Source organism: Podarcis pityusensis (genome assembly GCF_964106645.2).
Source record: "Podarcis pityusensis genome assembly, chromosome: 13".
Lineage (NCBI taxonomy): Eukaryota > Metazoa > Chordata > Lepidosauria > Squamata > Lacertidae > Podarcis > Podarcis pityusensis.
The window spans coordinates 33,312,747-33,335,350 of NC_138038.1; the positions used below are offsets into that span (position 1 = coordinate 33,312,747).

The window sequence follows — 22,604 nt, forward strand, 5'->3', positions numbered from 1 at the left end:
TAATTACAGGAGTAGGTAATCATCAACTTAATATTGGTGTTCACAAATGGAGTTGCAAAAAATAAAAAAGTGTATGGCATCTGAACAGAGGTTTTTTCTTTTTCCATGGAGGTGGTTAGGATGCCCCGCCCCCATTCAAACTTCAGGGCCCCAGAAATGTACTTTATTTTGACTGGCATGGATCTGCAAACTTCTTGAGCAGTTCATGTTGATGCTACCGCAGCAAAGGCAGCATGAGGTAATGGAGGGTGCCCATAACTTCATGGCCCCCCCAAATGTACTTCCTTTTGACTGGCATGGTTTTTCCAACATTAGGTTTTATTGGATGACAGTGCCAGCAACACTTCTTGAGCAATTCAAGTCGATGCTAAAGCAGCAAAGGCAGCATGAGGGAATGGAGCAATGACAAAGCCTGCAGCTTGACCTAATGGGGCAGTGGCAGAACCAGTGCTTCAGTGAATTGAAGCAGCTGCAAGCAGAGTGCACGAGAAGTCTCCTTGTAGAGAAAAGTATGGCTCTCTGTGAGGTGGGAACCTCGCCTGGTGAAATGCTATGGGAGTCTGCAAGTGTCCCTGGAGCCCAGCTGCCAGGTACCCAAAAGGAAGGGGTGGCCAGAGAGATCCACAATGTGGATGGGAAGTTAAAGGGCTTGGACTACGCAATCTGTAGCTGAAGGCAAGGAGAATGTCTCAGAGAAGGACAAGTTGGCTGTAGTCTGGAAGCAATTAGGGACTCAGCTACATTGAGAAAGAAAAAGCGCTTTATAAGCATTGTATATTCATTATAACCCTGTGACACCAGATGGCGTGTGGAGTCCAATTTTGCCAACCCAGTTTCTCATATGACGTTTACAACACTTTTAACTGAAACACTTGTAGTATTTAAACCTCATGCCTACCTTTATTGGTTGTCAGAGGGAACTACTAGTGAAAACCATTTTTTTTTTTGTTTTTTTAATAATTTTTTATTAAGGTTTTAAACAAAGAAAAAAGAAAAACAACACACACAAAAAACAATACAAAACTTAACAATAAAAACAGAACATAACAATTAAAAACAAACTCTCTTTTCCATTTCCAATTTTAGATTACTTATTTTCTGGACTTCCTCATACCTCCTTTTTTTGTATTCCAATCCACATTATTTGTCCAGCAGTTTCTTTTCCACTTTTTTAATCCCAATCTTAATTTACTAAAATGTTAAAATATATAACTTCAACTTTTTTTTTAAAACCTAATCCTTACTCTTAATGTCATATAGCTTTAAATTTTTCCCTTTTATTATCAGATTTCCATTTCTTTAAACATCTTTAATCTTAACCTTTAATCTTAATCTATCCTTAACTTTAACCTGTACAGCTGGAAACCACTTATTTTCAATCCAACATCACTCTAACATTCCTTAATTTTGCAGTGTTTCTGAAGATAGTCTTTGAATTTCTTCCAGTCTTCCTCCATCGACTCTTCTCCCTGGTCACGGGTTCTGCCAGTCATTTCCGCCAATTCCATATAGTCCATAAATTTCATCTGCCATTCCTCCAGCGTGGGAAGTTCTTGTGTCTTCCAATACTTTGCGATGAGTATTCTTGCTGCTGTTGTTGCATACATAAAGAAAGTTCTATCCTTTTTTAACACCATTTGGCCCACTATGCCCAGGAGAAAGGCCTCTGGTTTCTTGGGGAAGGTATACTTAAATACCTTTTTTAATTCATTATATATCATTTCCCAGAAAACCTTAATCTTTGGGCACGTCCACCAAAGGTGAAAAAATGTACCTTCAGTTTCTTTACATTTCCAACATTTGTTATCGGGCAAGTGATAGATTTTCGCAAGCTTGACTGGGGTTATGTACCACCTGTATATCATTTTCATAATATTCTCTCTTAAGGCATTACATGCCGTAAATTTCATGCCTGTGGTCCATAACTGTTCCCAGTCAGCAAACATAATGTTATGTCCAACGTCCTGTGCCCATTTAATCATAGCCGATTTTACCGTTTCATCCTGAGTATTCCATTTCAGCAGCAAGTTATACATTCTTGACAGATTCTTAGTTTTGGGTTCTAACAATTCTGTTTCTAATTTGGATCTTTCCACCTGGAAGCCAATTTTCCTGTCCAATTTAAATGCCTCCATTATCTGATAATAATGAAGCCAGTCTCGCACTTTGTTTTTTAGTTTTTCAAAACTCTGCAATTTCAGTCTATCTCCGTCCTAGTGAAAACCATTTTGAATGGCTAGATCTCTAAAGTTTGCCCATTTCATTTCAGCTCTATTTATCTAATGCCAAAATTTCCAGTCTCAAGAAACCAACTTGTTTCTGTGCATTTATTTGTATTCAGTTTCCCATGTATTCTATGTATTATTCAGGGGGGACTGGATGCAGAACCAGTGACTTGCAGAAAGGATGACCCAATTCACTCATATCTGCACACGATTCCGCCTCCCCTTAACACATAGGCGATCCTTTTTTACCTGCTGATTGTTGACTAGCAGGTGAATGAATATTCCATTTAGATACTACTATTAACAGTTATTTTATATGCAATTTATTTTGACTTAAAGAAACACCTGAACATATAACAAGTGTGAGAGGATAACTGATAGAACCACATAGTAAGTCCAATACATGTCAAATGGGATTTGCTAGAATGAGCACTCACACTTTACACTGTGGGTGCTCTTTGCGGGATCACACGTGGCGCTTTGGACCCCAGGGAAATTACCAGTTGTATAGGCTGGCTTGCTTCTCAGTGTTATTCTTTGGAGGTTCACTGCCAGCCTCAGTTAGTCAATTTACACTGCTGGGAGGTGGGGCCAGTTGCATAAATAGGGGGTGGAGCCGGCAGCAGCCAGGCAGTCAGCTCAGGAGCTTCACCCACCCAACCCCTCCCTTTGTTTAATGTTTCTGGTTTGCAGCTTAACCTTTTTCTTCCTGTTTAGCGGGCACTGCTACGGTCTTTTGACTGGTTGCTGTTGAAGAACCAGGAAGAAATTTTCCTGCATTGGCAAGTTTTGTCTTCCCTGTAGCAATTCGTCACAACTTTAGCAGTTTAAAGCCTTGGGCAGAATCCTTTAGTCTTTTCTTCCCTAAATGGTGGTGGGGGTGAAGTGGTGACTCACCCCCCCCCCCCACAGCAGCAATTCCAGCAACTCTTAAAGGGGTTTTATTATGGGTGTCACTGGCCATACACTGAAAGGTTGTCATTGAACTACCTTCCGTGTGGGGATATGGGGTGGGCTGCCTGCAGGGCACCCCCATATCCCATTTACCCTGATGAGCCCCAGTTCCTCCCTGGCTGTGGGGCTGGGAGGGATACACGCCCAATGCCTAAGCCGAGGTCTTCCTACATTTAAAAGTTTAATAAAATTGTGGCCAAATTTTAATTCCATAAAACGTTAACACAAGTCTTTTTTCCTTTCTGGTGGTCCCTGGGAGCTGGGGCAGTCGGCGCCTGGTCATGCAAAACAATTTTCACAACAGCATTTATTGAAATATTTTAATATACATTTTTTTTACGGTATCCTAAGGAAGGTCTGGTGTTTGAATTTTGTTGGGATTTATATATATGCGATTTGGAGGAATAAATTAGTCTGCTGCATCCTCCTCATTCTCATTTGTTTTCGCTTTGTGATGCTGAACTTTGATGTGTCCTCTACATTCTGATCCAATTGCACAATAACTTTACACACATATTTCTTTCCCTCCTGCTCTGAAAACCTCCCTTCTGGACATGGGGTGCAATCATAGCAGCAGAATGGCTCCCCCTCTTTCATTTTCTTGCTAGAACTGTGATGGCAACTCTCACTACATACAGAAAGAGGCTTAACCTAATCCAGAGATGAAATAGCAGAATGTTAATCTTGAGAAAAATCAATTTAGATCCGTATAGATAGATGTAAATCTATATATATCTCTATATGTATATATATCCACCTATATACATCTATATGTACATATATATTGTAACTGAAAATGAATCTTGAACCATTGTTGAATAACTTAATCATATACCACCGCGTTAATGTTGAACATCATAGGAGCATAATGGTGCATTCAGTGACCTATGTGCATCCATCCAATTTTCACTAGACTGGGAAAGGAGGCCTATAACTAGGTTTGAAAGATCCTCCACCTATTTGCAATATTTTGTATGCTACCATGGACATTCAAATGCTGTCAGGGTGCTATGGGATGAAGACATGGATATTATGTTGCATGTATTTAATTTATGCCACTATGCTAATGCTGGAAATTGTAGAAGTGTGTTGGTGTGTATTGTCTAGGGAATTTCCATCCAATTATCCGTTATAATGAGGTGTGTGTGGTAGTCACCCTCTACCTAGTTTCAGTCTTTCAAATATTACCACAGTGGTGCATTGTGAAAACATGGAAACATATCTTCAAAAAGGTTGCCCATCCCAGCTGTAGATGCTCAACGGTATTATCCCACATTTTAAGACTTGAACCTAGTATGAAAAACAGAATGCTTTATGAAGCCTAGTAAATATTTGGAACAAATGAATAGGTATCAGACATGCTGACTTGAGGAGATTGGGGTGGGGGCTGACATTGCAGAGAACATCACATTGGTCAGGGATGATGGGAATTGTAGTCCAAAAACAGCTGGATGTTTGGGAAACCTGGTCTAGCTTGATATTCTTTATAAAAACCAGGGAGTACGTTTGAGAGCTGAAGGAGCACTTGCCAACATATGCACTGAAAGATATTTGATTAAGCAATGCATACCTCCCTAAAATCAATATGTCCCTCACTGCCAAAATGTGCTTTTGCTTGAATCTATGAATAGGATAGATTATGGGGGATTTTTTTGGAGGAAGGGGGGTTATGTTTTAAATTCCGTTATTGAACCCATCCTCCCCACCAGGGATGTATGAAACATAAAGGCATATGTTAACTCAGAGGAGCCTTTCTCTAGCAATACAGTAACACTCTGAATGATAATTCATACACAAGATACCCTGGGTTGCAGATAATAGCAAAACACAAAGACACTGAGATTATTCAGACCTTCCTTCTTATTAGTTGTTCCCTGTTGTTCAGCTCAGGCCTCAGCACAATGATATAACATTTGGGGAGAAAGATGCAACCTAGGAGCCCAGCACTGGAGGCTAAGATAGAAAAGATTTCCACAGCTACCATATATTTCCCCTTTGAACTCAGGTAGGATGGAATAAAGGAGAGCCAAACACTGCAAAATACCAACATGCTGAAAGTAATGAATTTGGCTTCATTGAAACTATTGGGCAATTTCCTGGCAAAGAAGGCCACAACAAAGCTGATTATGGCCAGGAAACTGATATAACCCAAAACACAGTAAAACATAGTCATGGACCCCTCATTGCATTCTAATATAATTTCTTCAGTAACTGAGTGCATGTCAACATCTGGGAATGGGGGAGAGGTGACCAACCATACGGTACAAATGCCTGCTTGAATAAGAGAGCAGGAAAGAACAATGACATTGGCAAGTGTTTTCCCCACCCACTTCCTCATCCTGGAACCTGGTTTGGTGGCCATAAAAGCAAGAATCACAGTAGTGGTTTTTGCCAACACACAAGAAACAGCCACAGAGAAGATCATGCCAAAAGTGGTTTGTCGGAGGAGACACAACACCTGCTTAGGATGTCCAATGAATAGCAATGCAGAAAGGAAGCAGAGCAGGATTGAGATAAGGAGAGTATAGGCAAGGTTCCGGTTGTTGGCCTTGACAATGGGAGTGTTGTGGTGCTTCAGAAATATTCCTAGCACCAAGACTGTTATCAGACAAAAGAAAAGAGCAAAGAAGGCTAAACTGATGCCCAGTGGTTCTTTATACGATAAAAAGGAAATGAACTTGGGAATACAGAAATCCCTGGTTTTGCTTGGATAGGCTTTTGCTGTGCATGTTGAACAGGCATTCATGTCTGAAAAAGAAAAGGCATGGGCTTCATTTCAAATTGATTCCAGACATTTCACAAGCATGTTTTCTCTTCTACATCTAAAACAATCCATTCATATTAGGCTATTCCTTTTGTGTCAGTCTTCTCAAACTATGGAAAGTGAGGTTATGTGAATTCCCATTCACCTTCCTGGAAATGTTATGATCTCATGTATTTTAGAGCTCTGTGGATGAACATCTGCACCATTAGTTGAATCTGCAAGGTAGTGAGCTAAGAGTAGAGACATTTTATGTTTATAAGCCCCATTCCATGCCTATTAAGCATGGGACACCTTTGCCCAGCAGTGCTGTGGCCCACAGATTGCAGCAAAATACTGGGCAAGGTTTTGTTCAGTATCGTCTCTGGGTGGTGGACTGCTGGGAAAAATCTGGCCCATGAGCCCTTGCTGCAGATAGGAGGGGAAAGCCTATATAAGGCTTCTTCCCTTGGAGGTCACAGCCATTTTGCTTTGAGAGGGCTGGAAAGGATTTCTTTTCTCTCAACCCGATTGGCACATGGTTGGGTTTTTTCTTCACCTTTGCCTCAGTGAAATCATGGATTTCCCTGGTTAGGCAGAATAATATTGTTTGTATGAGGGAGGAAATGGCATTGGGCAGGATCAACATAGTATAGGATGCCCCCATAAGGTGCCTGAGGAGAGGATTGACCATGGCAAACCCAAGCGTGGGTTCGGTAACTGCCCGGTTGGAATCTGCATCCTGGTTCCCCAGTGAGACCTTGCTTCCTTGCATTGCAACACGGCTTGGTTCAACACTAGCCGACTCCTGTTGTAAAGATTTGGAGCCATCTAAACCCAGTGGATATATTCCATCAACATGGGACTTGTGGAATGATGAACTGATCCTGGGACAAAATGCCATGCCAACCCTTGACATACGTGCTTCTTTCAATAAAGATTTGGCCTGATTTTATCCCATCACCATTGTTCAGTCTGGTTATTTTGCTGCTCTCATGAGTCACATAATGTGCTTGCCTGGGCAATTTCTTTGCTCATTTGTGAAGTTTAGATACTATTTTTCCATTTCTATTTCCATAGTGGTATACAAAAGATTTTTTGTATATCTCAAATAACAGAGTAGTATGCAAGAAAAGGGTTTTTATCCCATCTCATAATCTATTATCATCTTTACTTGTTTTTGGACACCAAAAGAATTGAATGTATGTGTGCAGATGAACACCAATTGGATGCAACTCATATGAATTTTTAAACCTTTTAAAATAATCCCCTGATGAACAAGCAGTGTTTGAAACACATTGAAGTTAGCATGTATATCATTTGGACCAAGTCTTCTGCATCTATGACATTCACTTTTGCTTCTGCTTTGTGCTACAATTTTGCTACAATTTTGATGTGTTTCCTTGATCATGACCAAAGTTTCCCCAGCTTTCTACACTCTATTTCTTACCCTTTTGGTCTGAAAACTTTCCTTCTGGACATGGGATGCAATCATAGCAGCAAAACGGTTTTCCCTCCTTCACTTTCTTGCTGGAACCGGGATAGCAACTTTCAGAACATACAGAAAGAGGCTGGACCTAATTTGTAAGTGAAAAAGTAGAATGATTATCTTGAAAAGAAGTCTCAAGTTCTTAAGATGATATTCATGTATAACTTAAACCAAACTGGGACCACTCATCCATAACTTTATCTGGCATCCTTCTGAGATGTGAAATATCCAGGGCTGTGTGAAGTAATCCAAGTGTGGTCACACCATAGGTTTTAATTCTGTCAACAAGATATTGCCAAGTTTTTTTTCCACCCCCCTTCCTAATGTTCCCTAATTTAGAATTTGGCTTTTTCACAGCTGTTGCACACTTGATCAATATCTTCATGAGGTACACACGTTGATGTGAATGTCTCAGTCACAAATTTAATGTGAGACCACAGCTGGAATGTTCAGAAGAGTTTTAGATACTGCACCTCAAAAAGAATACTGATGAACTGAAAAGGGCTCAGAGAAGAATAAGCAAAGTCATCAAAGTGCTGGAGCAACTACATCATTGTCATCATCATTCTTAACAAGCCCTTTATCTTAATACACTATTAAAATAAAAAATTTAAAACATTTAGAAACAAATTGAAAGCAAAGAAAACCTACGGGGTTTACAATATTACAAAGATTACAATATTTGGGGATTTTTAGCTTAGAAAAGAGGATTAGACAAATTCATGGAGAAGAAGTCTACCAAGTGCCACTAGCTAATTTTTACCACAACTGTTGGAAGCAACAATTGTCTGACCCAGGCAGAGGGCCTTCTCAGTAGTGGTGCCCACCTTGTGGAATGCCCTATCATCAGATGACAAGGAAACAAAAAACTACATGACTTTTAGAAGAAATCTGAAAGCAGCTCTGTTTAGGGAAGTTTTTACAGCTTGATCTTTTATCATGTTTTCAATATTCTGTTGGGAGCCGCCCAAAATGGCTGGGGAAACCCAGCCAGATGGGTGGGGTATAAATAAATTATTATTATTATTATTATTATTATTATTATTATTATTATACCAATCGCTACAAATTGCAAATGGACAGAACACTGCTGCTCTCAAGTCCTGCTTTCAGTCTTCTCATAGACATCTTGTTGCCTGTTGTGGCATTGTGTGTGTAATCCAACTAGCACAAACATATGTTTATTCTTTTCAACCATTTTTAATATATTCAACAGCAAAGCAAACAGTGCAGAAATTTTTTGAGTCTTACTTTCTACATAAGTTGTATCATTTCTAATCAAAACTCGGTATTTGTCATGGGCTGAACATTGTTCATTCGATGAAACTGAATAGTTTCCCAAGCAGTTCCCAACTGAATCCTACCTGATTAAACCAATTGTGCCATGTGATGGCATCCTTGTTGATGGTGAACACTTGGTCCGGAGAACCCTGGGGATCCATTCTCCCAACTTTCACTCTATGAAAGGATTGGTTTGCAGAAATAATCCAGTTTATAATATCAAATCCAGTCACTAACTCCCCATTCTGGTCAAAGGAGATCTTGTCTCCAGCACTGTTGTTAAAGGAGACAATTTTCAGAAAGTGATGGAGCTGAGTTGAAAAAGAAAAGAAGCTTAGGAGAAGCTGTATTTCTGTGGAATCTTTTACAGCAAATCATACAAACATCTTCCCTGGGTGGAAGCAACCCATTTACATCCCATTCTGAATCGCAGGACCCCGAAATGGCTCCAGGAAAGAATGGGTGAGAGAAGATATGCATTAGGAGCAAATGGGAAAGTAATACCAACATCAGGCTCTGCTGCCCCAATGGATCCTGCCACCTAAGGCAGTTGCCTCACTTTGCACTTTGGGCCAGTCACTCTTGATTAAAAGTCATTTAGTGTTTTAAAGGTTAAAAAGTGCACTTTAAATTAGGTATCAAATACATTTTCTAAATCCATCGCCTTTTTCACCATATACAATTAATTTAGCACTTCATAAACTTATTCAACATTACTGGTCAAAAAATATAGTAGAGCTGCCCTTAGTAAATTGGATTCTGGCTGTAGTTGCAGAGTTTCAAAGGTTCTATCTTACTTCTACTGGACAACATCTTCTAAATGAAACCTGCCTCTTCTAAACACAACATTACTGAATCTGAAAGCTTCTTACCAGCAAATACACACACTTCTTTTTTTTTTTTTTTAATAATATTTATTAAAGTTTCAAAAGAAGAAAAATCACATTAATAAAAAAAATTAACAATAAAAAGGAAAAATACAAAGTAAAAAAAGAAAAAACAGTTTAAAACAATTCCATCTTTTCTTCACTTCTTTTACGTTTACTTGTTTCCCAGACCTCCTCATACCTCCCTCTTTTGTATTCCAATTCAATTTGTTAATCCAACAATTCCTTTCCCTCCTTTTTAATCCTAATCTTTAATCTTGATATATTATAACATTAAATTTTTACATATTAAAAACCAATTTTTCCATATTCTTTTGTACCTATACCGCTAGAAACCACTTAACTTCAATCCAACATCATTCTAACATTCATTAATTTTACAGTATTTCTGCAAATAGTCTTTAAATTTCTTCCAATCTTCTTCCACCGACTCTTCCCCCTGGTCTCGGATTCTGCCAGTCATTTCTGCCAATTCCATATAGTCCATCACCTTCATCTGCCATTCTTCCAAAGTGGGTAGATCTTGTGTCTTCCAATACTTTGCAATTAGTATTCTTGCTGCTGTTGTAGCATACATAAAAAAAGTTCTGTCCTTCTTTAGCACCAATTGGCCGACAATGCCCAGAAGAATGGCCTCTGGTTTCTTCGGGAAGGTATATTTAAATACCTTTTTCAGTTCATTATATATCATTTCCCAGAAAGCCTTAATCCTTGGGCACGTCCACCAAAGGTGAAAGAATGTACCTTCAGTTTCTTTACATTTCCAGCATTTATTATCGGGCAAATGATAGATTTTTGCAAGCTTGACTGGGGTCATGTACCACCTGTATATCATTTTCATAATATTCTCTCTTAGGGCATTACATGCCGTAAACTTCATACCTGTGGTCCATAACTGTTCCCAGTCAGCAAACATAATATTATGTCCAACATCTTGTGCCCATTTAATCATAGCAGATTTCACCATTTCATCCTGAGTATTCCATTTCAACAGCAAGTTATACATCTTTGACAAAATCTTAGTTTTGGGTTCTAACAATTCTGTTTCTAATTTTGATTTTTCCACCTGGAAGCCGATTTTCTTATCCAAATTGTATGCCTCCATTATCTGAAAATAATGAAGCCAGTCTCGCACTTTGTTTTTTAATTTTTCAAAACTCTGCAGTTTCAATCTATCTCCATCTTGTTCCAAAATTTCCCAATATTTCGGCCATTTGACCTCCATATTGAGCTTTTTCAGAGCTTTCGCTTCCATCGGTGACAGCCACCTTGGGGTTTTATTTTCCAATAAATCCTTATATCTTATCCAAACATTGAACAATGCTTTCCTGACAATGTGATTTTTAAATGCTTTATGTGCTTTGACCTTATCGTACCACAGATATGCATGCCATCCAAATACATTGTTAAAACCTTCTAAATCCAAAATGTCAGTGTTTTCAAGAAGCAGCCATTCTTTCAACCAGCAAAAAGCTGCTGATTCATAATAAAGTTTGAGGTCTGGCAGGGCAAATCCACCTCTTTCCTTTGCATCTGTTAGTATTTTAAATTTTATTCTGGGCTTCTTGCCCTGCCAGACAAATCTAGAAATATCTCTCTGCCACCTCTTGAAACAGTCTATTTTGTCCACAATTTGCAATGTTTGAAACAAAAACAACATTCTAGGCAATACATTCATTTTAACCACAGCAATACGGCCCAGCAGTGAAAGCTTCAAATTTGACCAAATTTCTAAATCTTTTTTCACTTCAGCCCAACAACACACTTCTTAATGGACTCACAGTGTAGTTGTGGCAGTTTCTGAGAGCCAAGAGGCAGCATGAATCAGAGGTAGCATGAATTAGTAAATGTATAGCAGCAAAACTATAATGTGTATATTTTAAGTTCACCAGTGGAAAAAGAGGGAAGCAGCTCAGTCGGTTGAGCATGAGACTCCTAGTCTCAGGGCTGGGAGTTCTAGCCCCACGTTGGGAAAATAGATTACCCTAGTGGCCCCTTCCAACTCTACAATTCTATAATCTCAGAACATATCAACACTAATATAGAGAAAGAAGATGGAAAGAAGAGAATGAGCAGAGTTTGGGGTAGGTCTGCCTTAGGTTCAGAATTGTGTCCAGGTGGAATATTCTGAAAGTGGCTAAAATGTTCAACAACTTTGCCAATGCTCAATAACTTTGCCAAAAAAAGCAGAACAATTTTTGTGTCCAGATTTTCAGCTTTTGAAATATGGCAACCCTAGTTAGGGGAGACCTTTTATTAGACAGAATAAAAAAAAGACCTGCTAGATAAGTCAAAAATCCTCCCTGGTCCAGCATACAGTTCTTATAGTAGATTACAGGATTGGACTAGATAACCCTAGTAGTCCCTTCCAACTCTACAATTCTATAGTCTCAGAGCCTGCTCACAGTAACATGAGAAAGAACATGCCAATGAGAGGATGGGAAGAGTTTGTGGAGAACTTTTACCAAACAGAATAGATACCTACTAGATCAGTCCATAGCCTATCAAGTGCAGCGTATGGTTCTTACAATGCCCAACCAGATGTCAATGGGAAGCCCACAAGAAGGATCTGATTGGAGCATATTGTTATATATTCTGAGAGATATGTTGCCTTCCAACAGGAGGAATTTCATTCCATTACCTGCAACACCTGCTGATTCTGAAGGTTCCTCCACCTTTCTTCAACCACTGATGGATGATTCAGTCGAGATGAAGACATGGAGTGTAAAGCATGTGCCACAGCATAAACAGCATTGTAGATGCTGTAGCTGTGGCCAGTCAAGCTCATTTCAAAAAATGTCCCAGGAAGGCTTTCCAACTTCTCTTTTCCTGTGCAAATGTCTCCATCCACCTTATCCCCATCTATACTTTGGAATACACAACCAAAGGCCTGCTGCCAGAAATCCCTGATAAAGCCATCTCCTGTTGTGAATGAAGGGCTTTTGCTTTCAATAAATGTCTTGAATCCTGGCAGATCACTGGAGTGAATAGAGAAGGACAGAACACCATGGACTATATCTGTATCCCAGGTTCTTTGAAACACCATTGAAGTGAGCTCTATCTGAGCTGTTAATATCCACACTTTATTTATTGTACATTCTCTTTCTGAGGCATATGGTAGCCACCTCAAATACACAATGAGATAGGATTCTCCATTAGCAACTACTACATTGGCTTTGCTGTCAGTGATTCTATCATTTATTTTGGCTCCCTCATGTAGCTTATCATACATTTCTGTGACAATGGTAAATTTGTTGCTTCTTTCTATGAAGGCAAAACAAATACCCTTTCTGGAGAATACTGGAAACACTGTCTGCACAAATCTTTCTCCATATTCATCATTGGATGTAAGGATCCCAATCCATGTCCATTTGAAATGGAGAAGCAAAGTCAGAATGCCTGCATGCTGAAGAGCATCTTTAGGAGACATTTGGTAGAAGGAAAGGCCTGTGGTTTTATCATTCATCACTGGAGCAGGGCCATATATGAGCTAAAAAAAGGAAATAAGAATGAATAACTAACTAACTAACTAACTAACTAGAAGCCCAACTTTGGCCCACAGAACCCCTTTCTTCAAACTGTTGGTATATAAGTTTTTATTACAAGCACAGGAATTGTTTTAATGGAGGCTGGTTCAGTATGGCAAATGGGGCAATGTTTTATCAACCTCTGTCTTTTCTCAGAAAGTCTACATCTGGCTGCCATCTTACTTACAACAAGTCAGGCGATTGGTCTGCCTGTCATATGCTGTGGCTGTAATTATTGCTGATATTCCTTTCTTCCACCTACCCACCATCACTAGACAATTTACTTTCTTCTGTAGGTGCTGTTATATTTCCAACACTCTCATTTATAATGATCTGTATCTCAGCTTCCATTTGACATTCCTAAACAAGGAAATATTTCCTACATGCCTTCACCCACTTCAGTTTCCAAACCCACAATCTTGCCTGTGCGGTGAAAAAAAGCATTTAAATGGATGAACTCCCACATTCCACATAAATATAGAGACATCTACACAATCTACCTGTGGAATCTTGTAGATATCCAATACAGTTGCAATATAATGAGAAATTAGAGGGTCCAGCCCCCCAACAATTGCTATTAATTTATTCTGAATGTCACATATGTAGTTGGGAACTATTTTTTCTTTTGATGACATAAGCTGCATTGTGGCATGATAGGTATTCTTTGCATTGAAGTAACTGTCGTAAATGTGGAAGCCCAAGGAAGTATTGGGTAAAATCTGAGAGTTTTCATTTATCTCCTTTACAGCAAATGCCAAAGCCAGGATGTGCTGGTAATTCTTAGGCACAACCCTAAAAAAAAGAGTACAGCATATTAGGGTATCCCACACATTGTAAAATGTGGACTATGTTGTACTGCCTATACTTCCTTACAGTATTTATGTACAAACTTTCTTTAGGCAATTCTTAGCCCTAAGAAGGCCTCACAAATATTAGAGAACTGTATTCTCCTTTACAACAATGCACTCAGTATAGTTTATTGATAAGTTACCAGTATAAAGTTCCATGTGTTATCATGAACCATACGATTTGACATTTTCAGAAGGCTGTTTTTGATGCATGTGAACACCTACTCCCATTCTTGATATATATCTTATTCTATGACATTACTGGATCTTTTCTTAAGAATGCCTCAGAATACAGAACACTTTATAAGTTCTTGGTGATGTACCCCCAACAGTTGAAGGTGAAATCCATATTTTAAGAACATGTTCAGAGTGTGGTGATAACTGCACTAGAATTGGAGTTGTATTCTGTGTTTGGAGAAACTTCCATGTTTTGTAAAACTGTTGCATCTCCCTTGACATGTCCTTCCTTATTATATACAAATATATAAACACCCCAGCTCTCTTACAAAGACATTTTCAAATTCTATAAGTAAATGACATCAATCAGAGCAAGTGGTAAGAAATACAAATTAAGATCGCTTATCACTGACCATTAATATTTCTGGCTTCATTGATGGTAGTTTCTAAAATGTTTAAGTGAAGGAAGCCATCACTAGTACTGTCAAAACCAGATGAACTTGATCTGTCTCCCATTCTGAATATAATTAAATTAGTATTTAAGTTCACATGAAAATTATTTGACAAACTTGGAGAAAGACTGTAATTCACATCCTTAATGGAAACAGAAACTGTAACAACCAACAATAGCAACATCAAGGTCTTACGCGAGCTCTTCAAACAACACGGGTGGAGGTGCTCCAGTGAAGGTTAGCGAGTTGGAGATTATGAAGGTCTGAGAAGTGATGCCACCAATTATGTTGCCTCCCAACTGATGATACTCGTGAACTGGATTGTGTGGAGCTCTTACCATGCAGTTAATGTGAGGCTTGCATGCCATGTGAGGAAGTAGTACCAATATCGAGACTACTAATGTCGCCATCCTCAGTACAAATTTCCTCTCTAAACAGAGATTGTGTTTAGACTCAAACAGGTGGTTCCTTGTCCCCCCCCCCAAAGTTCCTGCTCCTACAACTATTAAATTGAATATTTATATTATCCTTCATACATTGTGCTATTACTTTTGCTTCTGTCCACTGAAACTCCCCGGGAAGAAGCATTGCCAAGTAGTTGAATTAATTACAGTCCTTTTCACAATTACAGGAGTAGGTAATCATCAACTTAATATTGTTTTTCACAAATGGAGTTGGAAAAGAAGAAGTTTGAGGCATCTGAACAAAGGAGTCTCCATAACAGTTCATAACTTCAAGGCCCCCAAAAATGTACTTCCTTTTGACTGGCATGGATTTTCCAACATTCAGTTTTATTGGATGACAGTGCCAGCAACACTTCTTGAGTAGTTCAAGTTGATGCTACAGTTTTCCCTCACTGGGGGGAAACACATAGGCAAACCTCCAAGAGATGTGCCTGCATGCGCTAGGAGAGCAGGATGCTCCTGCTGATTTTGGTGAAGTAAAAAGTGCCAGTGATGTTGCCCTTTGGGTACTTCCAGATGGCTTTGTGGGGTGGGGGATGCTTCCCAATGCTAGGGAAAGCAGCCCAGATCACCCATGGGTTTGGATGGCAAACTGGGAAAGTCATATGCCTTTGTTTAGCCCATTGAAGCTCTTCAGAGATGATTGGAGTAAGCATGGAGGGATTTCTAGCCACCAATCTGAGTGAGCTCTGCCATGGGTTTCTAAATTAGGTGCCTCCAGACAAAGCCTGGTGGCAGGATTTTGATTTGTGGTGTGGGGCAGGAGATGAAATAGATTTGCCCTGGGGTAGCAAAGGGGAGAAAATTGGAGAGGTACCCTACAGTCTTAGTAAGAAAGAAGAAATGATCACAATTTTTCCAACATTGTTTCTTCATGATGCTCTGCAGGCAGCTAGGGAGATTTCTTTGGGGCAAGAATGTGAGGGAAAGCCAAAGAGAATTTGAACAGCTCCAGGAAGAAGGAACCTGCAATTTTGGCCAGTTAATCTACTGGAACTGTGAACTTTGAGAAACCCTAGGACAAAGAACTATACAGTCGAATCTTGGAAGTCAAATGGAATCCATTTCGGAAGTCCGTTTGACTTCCAAAATGTTCAGAAAACAAAGTGAGGCTTCTGATTGACTACAGGAAGCTGCGGAAGCCCTGCTGGGCATTCGGGTTCCAAAGAACGTTTGCAAACCAGAACACTCACTTCTGGGTTTGCGGGGTTCAGGAGCCAAAACGTCCGAGTACCAAGGCGTTCAGGATCCAAGGTATGACTGTACAGACAACCACATGGCACAGGGGCCTGTTTAGTGGCGTACTCTTTACATGGTTATGGTGAGGAGAACTATTAATGATTTTTAGGAATTATTCTGAATGTTTTATGTATGTACAACTGCAAACATCTTGTACTCAGGTTTCAATAATTGAAACTGATACTGTACAGATGGAACAAGACAGTGTGCTGGACCTCTCCATTTGGACTCCCTGTGCAGTTAAATTACAGCTCTATAGGGAAATCTGGAGGCAGTGAAACTGACAAGCGACAACATATCATCATAAACATACAGTGGTACCTCGGGTTACAGACGCTTCAGGTTACAGACGCTTCAGGTTATAGACTCTGCTAACCCAGAAATAGTACATCGGGTTAAGAACTTTGCTTCAGGATGAGAACAGAAATCATGCGTCAGCGGCACGGCAGCAGCGAGAGGCCCCATTAGCTAAAGTGGTACCTCAGGTTAAGAACAGTTTCAGGTTAAGAAAGGACCTCCAGAATGAATTAAGTTCTTAACCCAAGGTACCACTGTATTAGGAACCTCAATGGATATAGGAGGCTCTCTAATTCATACACTTACCCTGCATGAAATGAGGGTAATGAAAATAGGTGTGTGGGGGGGGGGGAGCTACGGCACTTGTTCTAATGCCTGAATAGGCTTAAATATATCTTCATGCTTGCTTTCTTATTAGCTGTTCCCTGTTGTTCAGCTCAGGCCTCAACACAATAATGTAAACTTTCGGGGCAAAGATGCAACTCAACAGTCCAGCACTGGAGGCCAAGATAGAAAAGATCTCCACAGCAACTAGGTATTTACCCTTGGAGCTCAGGTAGGCTGGAACAAAGGATAGCCAAACACTGCAAAAGACCAACATGCTGAAAGTGATGAATTTGGCTTCATTGAAACTGTCAGGTAACTTCCTGGCAAGGAAAGCCACAATGAAACTGATAATTGCCAGGAAGCCCATATAGCCCAAAACACAATAAAACATAGTCACTGAACCCTCGTTACATTCCAGGACAATTTCCTCCGTTACTGACCACATGTCAACATCTGGAAATGGGGGAGAGGTTACTATCCACACAGTACAAATGCCTGCTTGAAGAAGGGTGCAGAAAAGAACAAAGAAGGAGGCAAGTCTTTTCCCCACCCACTTCCTCATCCTAGATCCAGGTTTAGTGGCCATAAAAGCCAGAAGCACTGTGATGGTTTTAGCCAGCACACAAGAAACAGCCCCTGAAAAGATGATGCCAAAAGCAGTTTGTCGGAGGAGACATGTCATCTCCCCAGGCTGGCCAATGAATAGTAATGCACAGAGGAAGCAGAGCAGGAGAGAGCAAAGGAGAGTGTAGGTGAGATTGCGATTGTTGGCCTTGACAATGGGAGTGTCGTTGTGCTTCATAAACATTCCTAGCACCACAGCTGTGATCAAAGAAAAAGAAAGGACCAAAAAGGTAAAACTGATTCCCAAAGGTTCTGTGTAAGACAAAAATGTAATGACCTTAGGAATACAGAAATCTTGTCTGTTGCTTGGATAGGTTTTGTCCGTACATGTAGAACAGTCGTTCATGTCTGAAAAAGAAATTAGGTAACCACAAGTTAACATACAAGCCAAACATGTTGTAACTCTTTATCTTATAAGGTTTTTTAAAAAACCAATTCTTATTAGGAAATCCTTTTAAGGTCAGTCCTTTGAAATGTGTCCAGTTAGGAGATGGTGGAGTAGGTTACCATTCATTAACTAGCATCCTCATGAAGGTATTATGTTCTTTCGAACAACATATTTATTTATGTATTTATCATTTCCTTTGTTCATTCCTGAGGCTTTTCTCATTTTGTTTTGAAGTGGAATAAGTGGTATGCAATTGATATGGCACTTCCGCTCATGTTATGTAACATTGATGGAGGAAAGGAGTCACATAAGGAATAATATTCCACAAGCGAATATCCCAGCACAGAAGTTTGTGGCTATCCAACAACATGCTGTTAAGTAACTGGATAGGCAGCACAACAAAACTATGCTCAAGTGTTTGCATGAATGCTTCTAAGGGGATTCAACAGAATGTACTTAGAAACCCCCTTTAGCCATTCATGCCAAATACTTAAAGATCTGAAGAGGAGTCCACGCATCTAAAGGTTGAGGGTGTGAATGCCCATGCACTCCCATACCTCCATCCATAGTTTCAGCCCAGTTTCAGGTTAATGCCCAAACACGGCTCAACACAATCCCTTATTTTGTAGTATTGAACACCTCCTGCCTACCTTTACTGGTTGTCAGAGGGAACTACTGGTGAAAGCCATTGTGAATGGCTAGATCTCTAAAGTTTGCCCATTTCATTTGACCAGCTCTATTTATCTAATGCCAAAATCTCCAGTCTCAAGCAACCAGCTTGTTTCTATGCATTTATTTGTGTTTGCTTTCCTATGTATTCTATGTATTATTTAGTGGGGACTGGATGCAGAATCGGTGACTTGCAGACAGGATGACCCAATTCACTCATATCTGCACAAGATTCCGCCTCCCCTGAACACATGTGATCCTTTTTTACCTAATGATTGTAGACTGGCTGGTGAATGAATATTCCATTTAGATACTACAATTGACAGTTATTTTATATGAAATTTATTTTGACTTAAAGAAACACGTGAGCATATAACAGGTGTGAGAGAATAATTGATAGCACCGCAAAGCAAGTCCAATACACGTCAAACAAGGTTTGCTAGAAAACAATTTTCACAACATTCATTGCAATATTTAAATATACATTTTTTTTACGCTACCCTAATGAAGGTCTGGTGTTTGAAATATGTTGGGATTTATGTTTATGCAATTTGGATAAATAAATTAGTCTGCTGCATCCTCCTCATTCTCCTTTGTTTTTGCTTTGTGATGCTGCACTTTGATGTGTCCTCTTCATTATGGCCAAATTACATGATAACTTTACACAGCATATTTCTTACCCTCCTGCTCTGAAAACTTCCCTTCTGGACATGGGGTGCAATCATAGCAGCAAAATGGCTCCCCCTCTTTCATTTTCTTGCTAGAACCAGGATGGCAACTCTCACTACATACAGAAAGAGGCTTAACCTAATCAAGAAATGAAAGAGCAGATTGTTAATCTTGAGAAAAATCAATTTAGATCCACACAGATATAAATGTAAATCTATATATCTATCTATATGTATATATATATATCCACCTATATACATCTATATGTACATATATATTGTAACTGAAAATGAATCTTGAACCATTGTTGAATACCTTAATCAAACACCACCATGTTAAGGTTGAATATCATAGGAGCATGATGGTGCATTCAATGACCTATGTGCATCCATCCAATTGCCACTAGACTGGGAAAGGAGGCCTATAACTAGGTCTGACAGATCATCCACCCATTTGCAATATTTTGTATGCTACCATGGATTTTCAAATGCTACCATGGTGCTATAGGATTAAGACATGGAAGAAATTATGTTGCATGTATTTAATTTATGCCACTATGCTAATGCTGGAAATTGTAGACGTGTGTTAGTATTGTCTAGGGGATTTCCACCCAATTATCCATTATAATGAGGCATGTGTGGTAGTCACCCTCTACCTAGTTTCGGTCTTTCAAATATTACCACAGTGCTGTGATGTTAAAACATGCAAACATATCTTCAAAAAGGTTGCCCATCCCAGCTGTAGATGCTCAACAGTATTTTCCCACATTTTAAGACTTCAACCTAGTATGAAAAACAGAATGCTTGTCTGAAGCCTAGTAAATTTGGGCACAAATGAATAGGTATCAGACATGCTGACTTGGGAAGGAGATGGGGGGGAGGGGTCTGATGTTGCCCAGAACAGCACAATGTCACGTAATCTGAAGACCCTACCTGTTTAAACCAATGGTGCCATTCTATGACAGTTTCATTGATGGTGAATGCTTGGTCTGGTGAAACTTGTGGATCAATCTTCCCAACTTTCACCCTATGAAAGGATCGGTTTGAAGAAAAAATCCAGTTTATAATATCATATCCAGCGATTAACTCCCCATTCTGGTCTAAAGAAACCTTATCACCAGAGCTGTTGTTAAAGGAAACACCTCTGAGATAGTGATGGAGCTAGATTGAAAAAGCAAACACAAAAGTTTAGGTAAGGCTGTGATTAGACAACAGTCTTCTGGATCTTTCAGAGTATAAGACCATTGTCTCTTTGTCAAAACTGTTTTCATTTTTTTTTCCAGACCAACAATTTCATAGACCATAGTTGGGGAACTTCCAGCCCAATACCTATTGGATCCTGCATGGATCCGAGTTAGACCCATAAGGCCGTTTCCAGAAATCACATCCACCCGCCCCACACCTGAGGTCATATGTGATGTCAGGTGTGGGGCCCTAATGTGGCACTCCTGACTGGTCATTGGCAAGGGAGGTTTGTTGACATCACCAAGCAGTTGATGGTTGGTGATTGCAACTTTGGAAGGATCTGCTGTGCTACTGAGCTCCTCACATTGAATTCACTAGCAGAGCTAACTCTAGCCATAAGCAGGACTTAAAGTAACCACCTATCACTTGACAGATGGTGAGGTCAAGTCTGCTGTATTGGCTGAACTACCGAGTTGACAATAGCCAGACCCAGTTCCTTCCCCCTGCCATGGATAATAAGACAATACTTTTTTCATATTTGAAAGTTTAGAAGTTTCAGTTAAATAATACCTTATAGAGAATGGATCCTCTCAGTATTTCATTGCCTATTCAGTGTAGGAATCCAGAAAAAAACGAAAGAGAAATGGAAATAAAAGGAATGGTATGTTTTTCTTTTTCAGGGCTTGGAATGAACCAGTTCATAAAATTACATTTGAATTAAGTTCATTCTGGGTAGAATTCTGAAGTATTTCTATTTCATCTTCAAGCTCATCTTCTTGCATATGTTTTTCACTCTTCAGACAATTTGAGTCTTTAAGTTTAAAGATAATAATCACATGGGGAAATAAATTAAACTGCTCACATTCCACTGTGCGTGTTTTGAAGTTTTCTTAGTGTGTTAAAGAATATTATATACTTAATCACAGCAGCTTGTATCATTCTGAATTCAAGGATCATTTGAATGAATCTGAATTGAATGGTGAACTGAATGTAAACAGAACTAGTTCATTTTGTAAAGGGTCTAAGGTGAACTGGAATTAGTTTATGGACATGTGGAACTGGAACTCTTAAAATAATTATTATTTATCAATTTATTATTAAAAGTAAATGTTCTGAGCTTTGGTCTTTTTCAAAGAGTCATGTGTATTTCTAGCTGACGTGGAAAGGAAGAAATATTAAAAATGGAGCAAGCAATGTAACCTTTTGGACCCCATCCCCCCACAAATCCATTACCTGCCACAACTTTAGATTTGGAAACTTCAGTCCTCCATCAACAGCCATTGTTCGATATTTGTGTCTAGATGAGAACATTGCATTTAACGCATGGGCCACGGCATACACGCTATTGTAGATGCTGTAGCTATGGCCAATCATGCTCATTTCAAAAAATGGCCCAGGAAGATCGCTCAGCTTCTCTTCCCCTGTACAAATATCCCCATCCACATTGCTCATCGCTGAATTTGGAAATACACAGCTGAATGCATGTTGCCAGAAGTGTCTGATAAAACCATCTCCTTTGGTTTCGAGAGGTTTTCTACTGTCAATAAATCTGTGAAATCCTGGTGGGTTATTGGAATGAATTGTGAAAGACAGAACACCATGAAGGATGTCTGTATCCCAGGTCCTTTGATAAGCAATGGAAGTCAGCTCCATCTGGGCTGTTACTATCCACACTATGCCTTTCTGTTTATTTGTCATGTGCTCTTGCCCTGATAGATATGGAAACCATCTCAAAAACATAATAGTATGAGATTCTCCATAAACCACTACTACATTGGCTTTGCTGTCAATAATGTTATCATGTAGCTTTGCTCCCTGATTGAACATGTCATTAATTTCAGTGAAAATCATATGTGTGTGACTCTTTTCTATGAAAGCAAAACAGATACCACTTTGAGTAAACTCTGGAACCACAGTTTGTAGAAATCTATCTCCATATTCATCATTAGAGGTAAGGATCCCAATCCATGTCCACCTGAAATGCAGGAGCAAAGAGAGAATCCCTGCATACTGCCCGTCTTCCTTGGGGGCCATCTGGTAGAAGGAAAGCCCTGGTGTTTTATCATTCATCACTGGAGGAGGGCCATAAATAAGCTAAAGATAGATGTGGAGGGGAAGAGAAGATAATAGCATTCATTTCGTGCTTCCAAGTGTTAAAAGTAA

The 22,604-nt window shown here is 39.5% G+C and overlaps 1 protein-coding gene across 2 annotated transcripts; it reads right to left on the reverse strand.

Moving 5' to 3' along the window:
- Positions 1-4,988: 4,988 nt before the first annotated feature.
- Positions 4,989-22,530, reverse strand: LOC308461601 (vomeronasal type-2 receptor 26-like). 2 transcript variants are annotated; one of them, XM_080978646.1, is made up of 8 exons: positions 22,417-22,530; positions 20,190-20,283; positions 19,269-19,395; positions 17,809-17,879; positions 12,218-13,066; positions 8,773-9,000; positions 7,370-7,496; positions 4,989-5,927 (listed from the first exon to the last, which is right to left on the reverse strand). In XM_080978646.1, exons 1-8 carry the CDS (start codon positions 22,509-22,511, stop codon positions 5,026-5,028), a joined length of 2,493 nt encoding a protein of 830 aa, XP_080834772.1. In that variant the 5' UTR covers positions 22,512-22,530; the 3' UTR covers positions 4,989-5,025. The 2 variants fall into 2 exon arrangements, with proteins under 2 accessions (XP_080834772.1, XP_080834771.1); XM_080978645.1 differs by having other exon boundaries at positions 20,190-20,417; positions 21,675-22,530.
- Positions 22,531-22,604: the final 74 nt, after the last annotated feature.

Excerpts from the sequence above, each read along its gene's own strand:
- LOC308461601 (XM_080978645.1), bottom strand. The coding sequence starts at position 22,511 with ATGAATGATAAAACACCAGGGCTTTCCTTCTACCAGATGGCCCCCAAG. Across the intron at positions 19,396-20,189 it reads GGCACCATTGGTTTAAACAG|GTTAAGCCTCTTTCTGTATG; the intron begins GTAGGGTCTTCA and ends TTTCTTGATTAG. Across the intron at positions 9,001-12,217 it reads AGAATCAGCAGGTGTTGCAG|CTCCATCACTTTCTGAAAAT; the intron begins GTAATGGAATGA and ends TTTTCAACTCAG.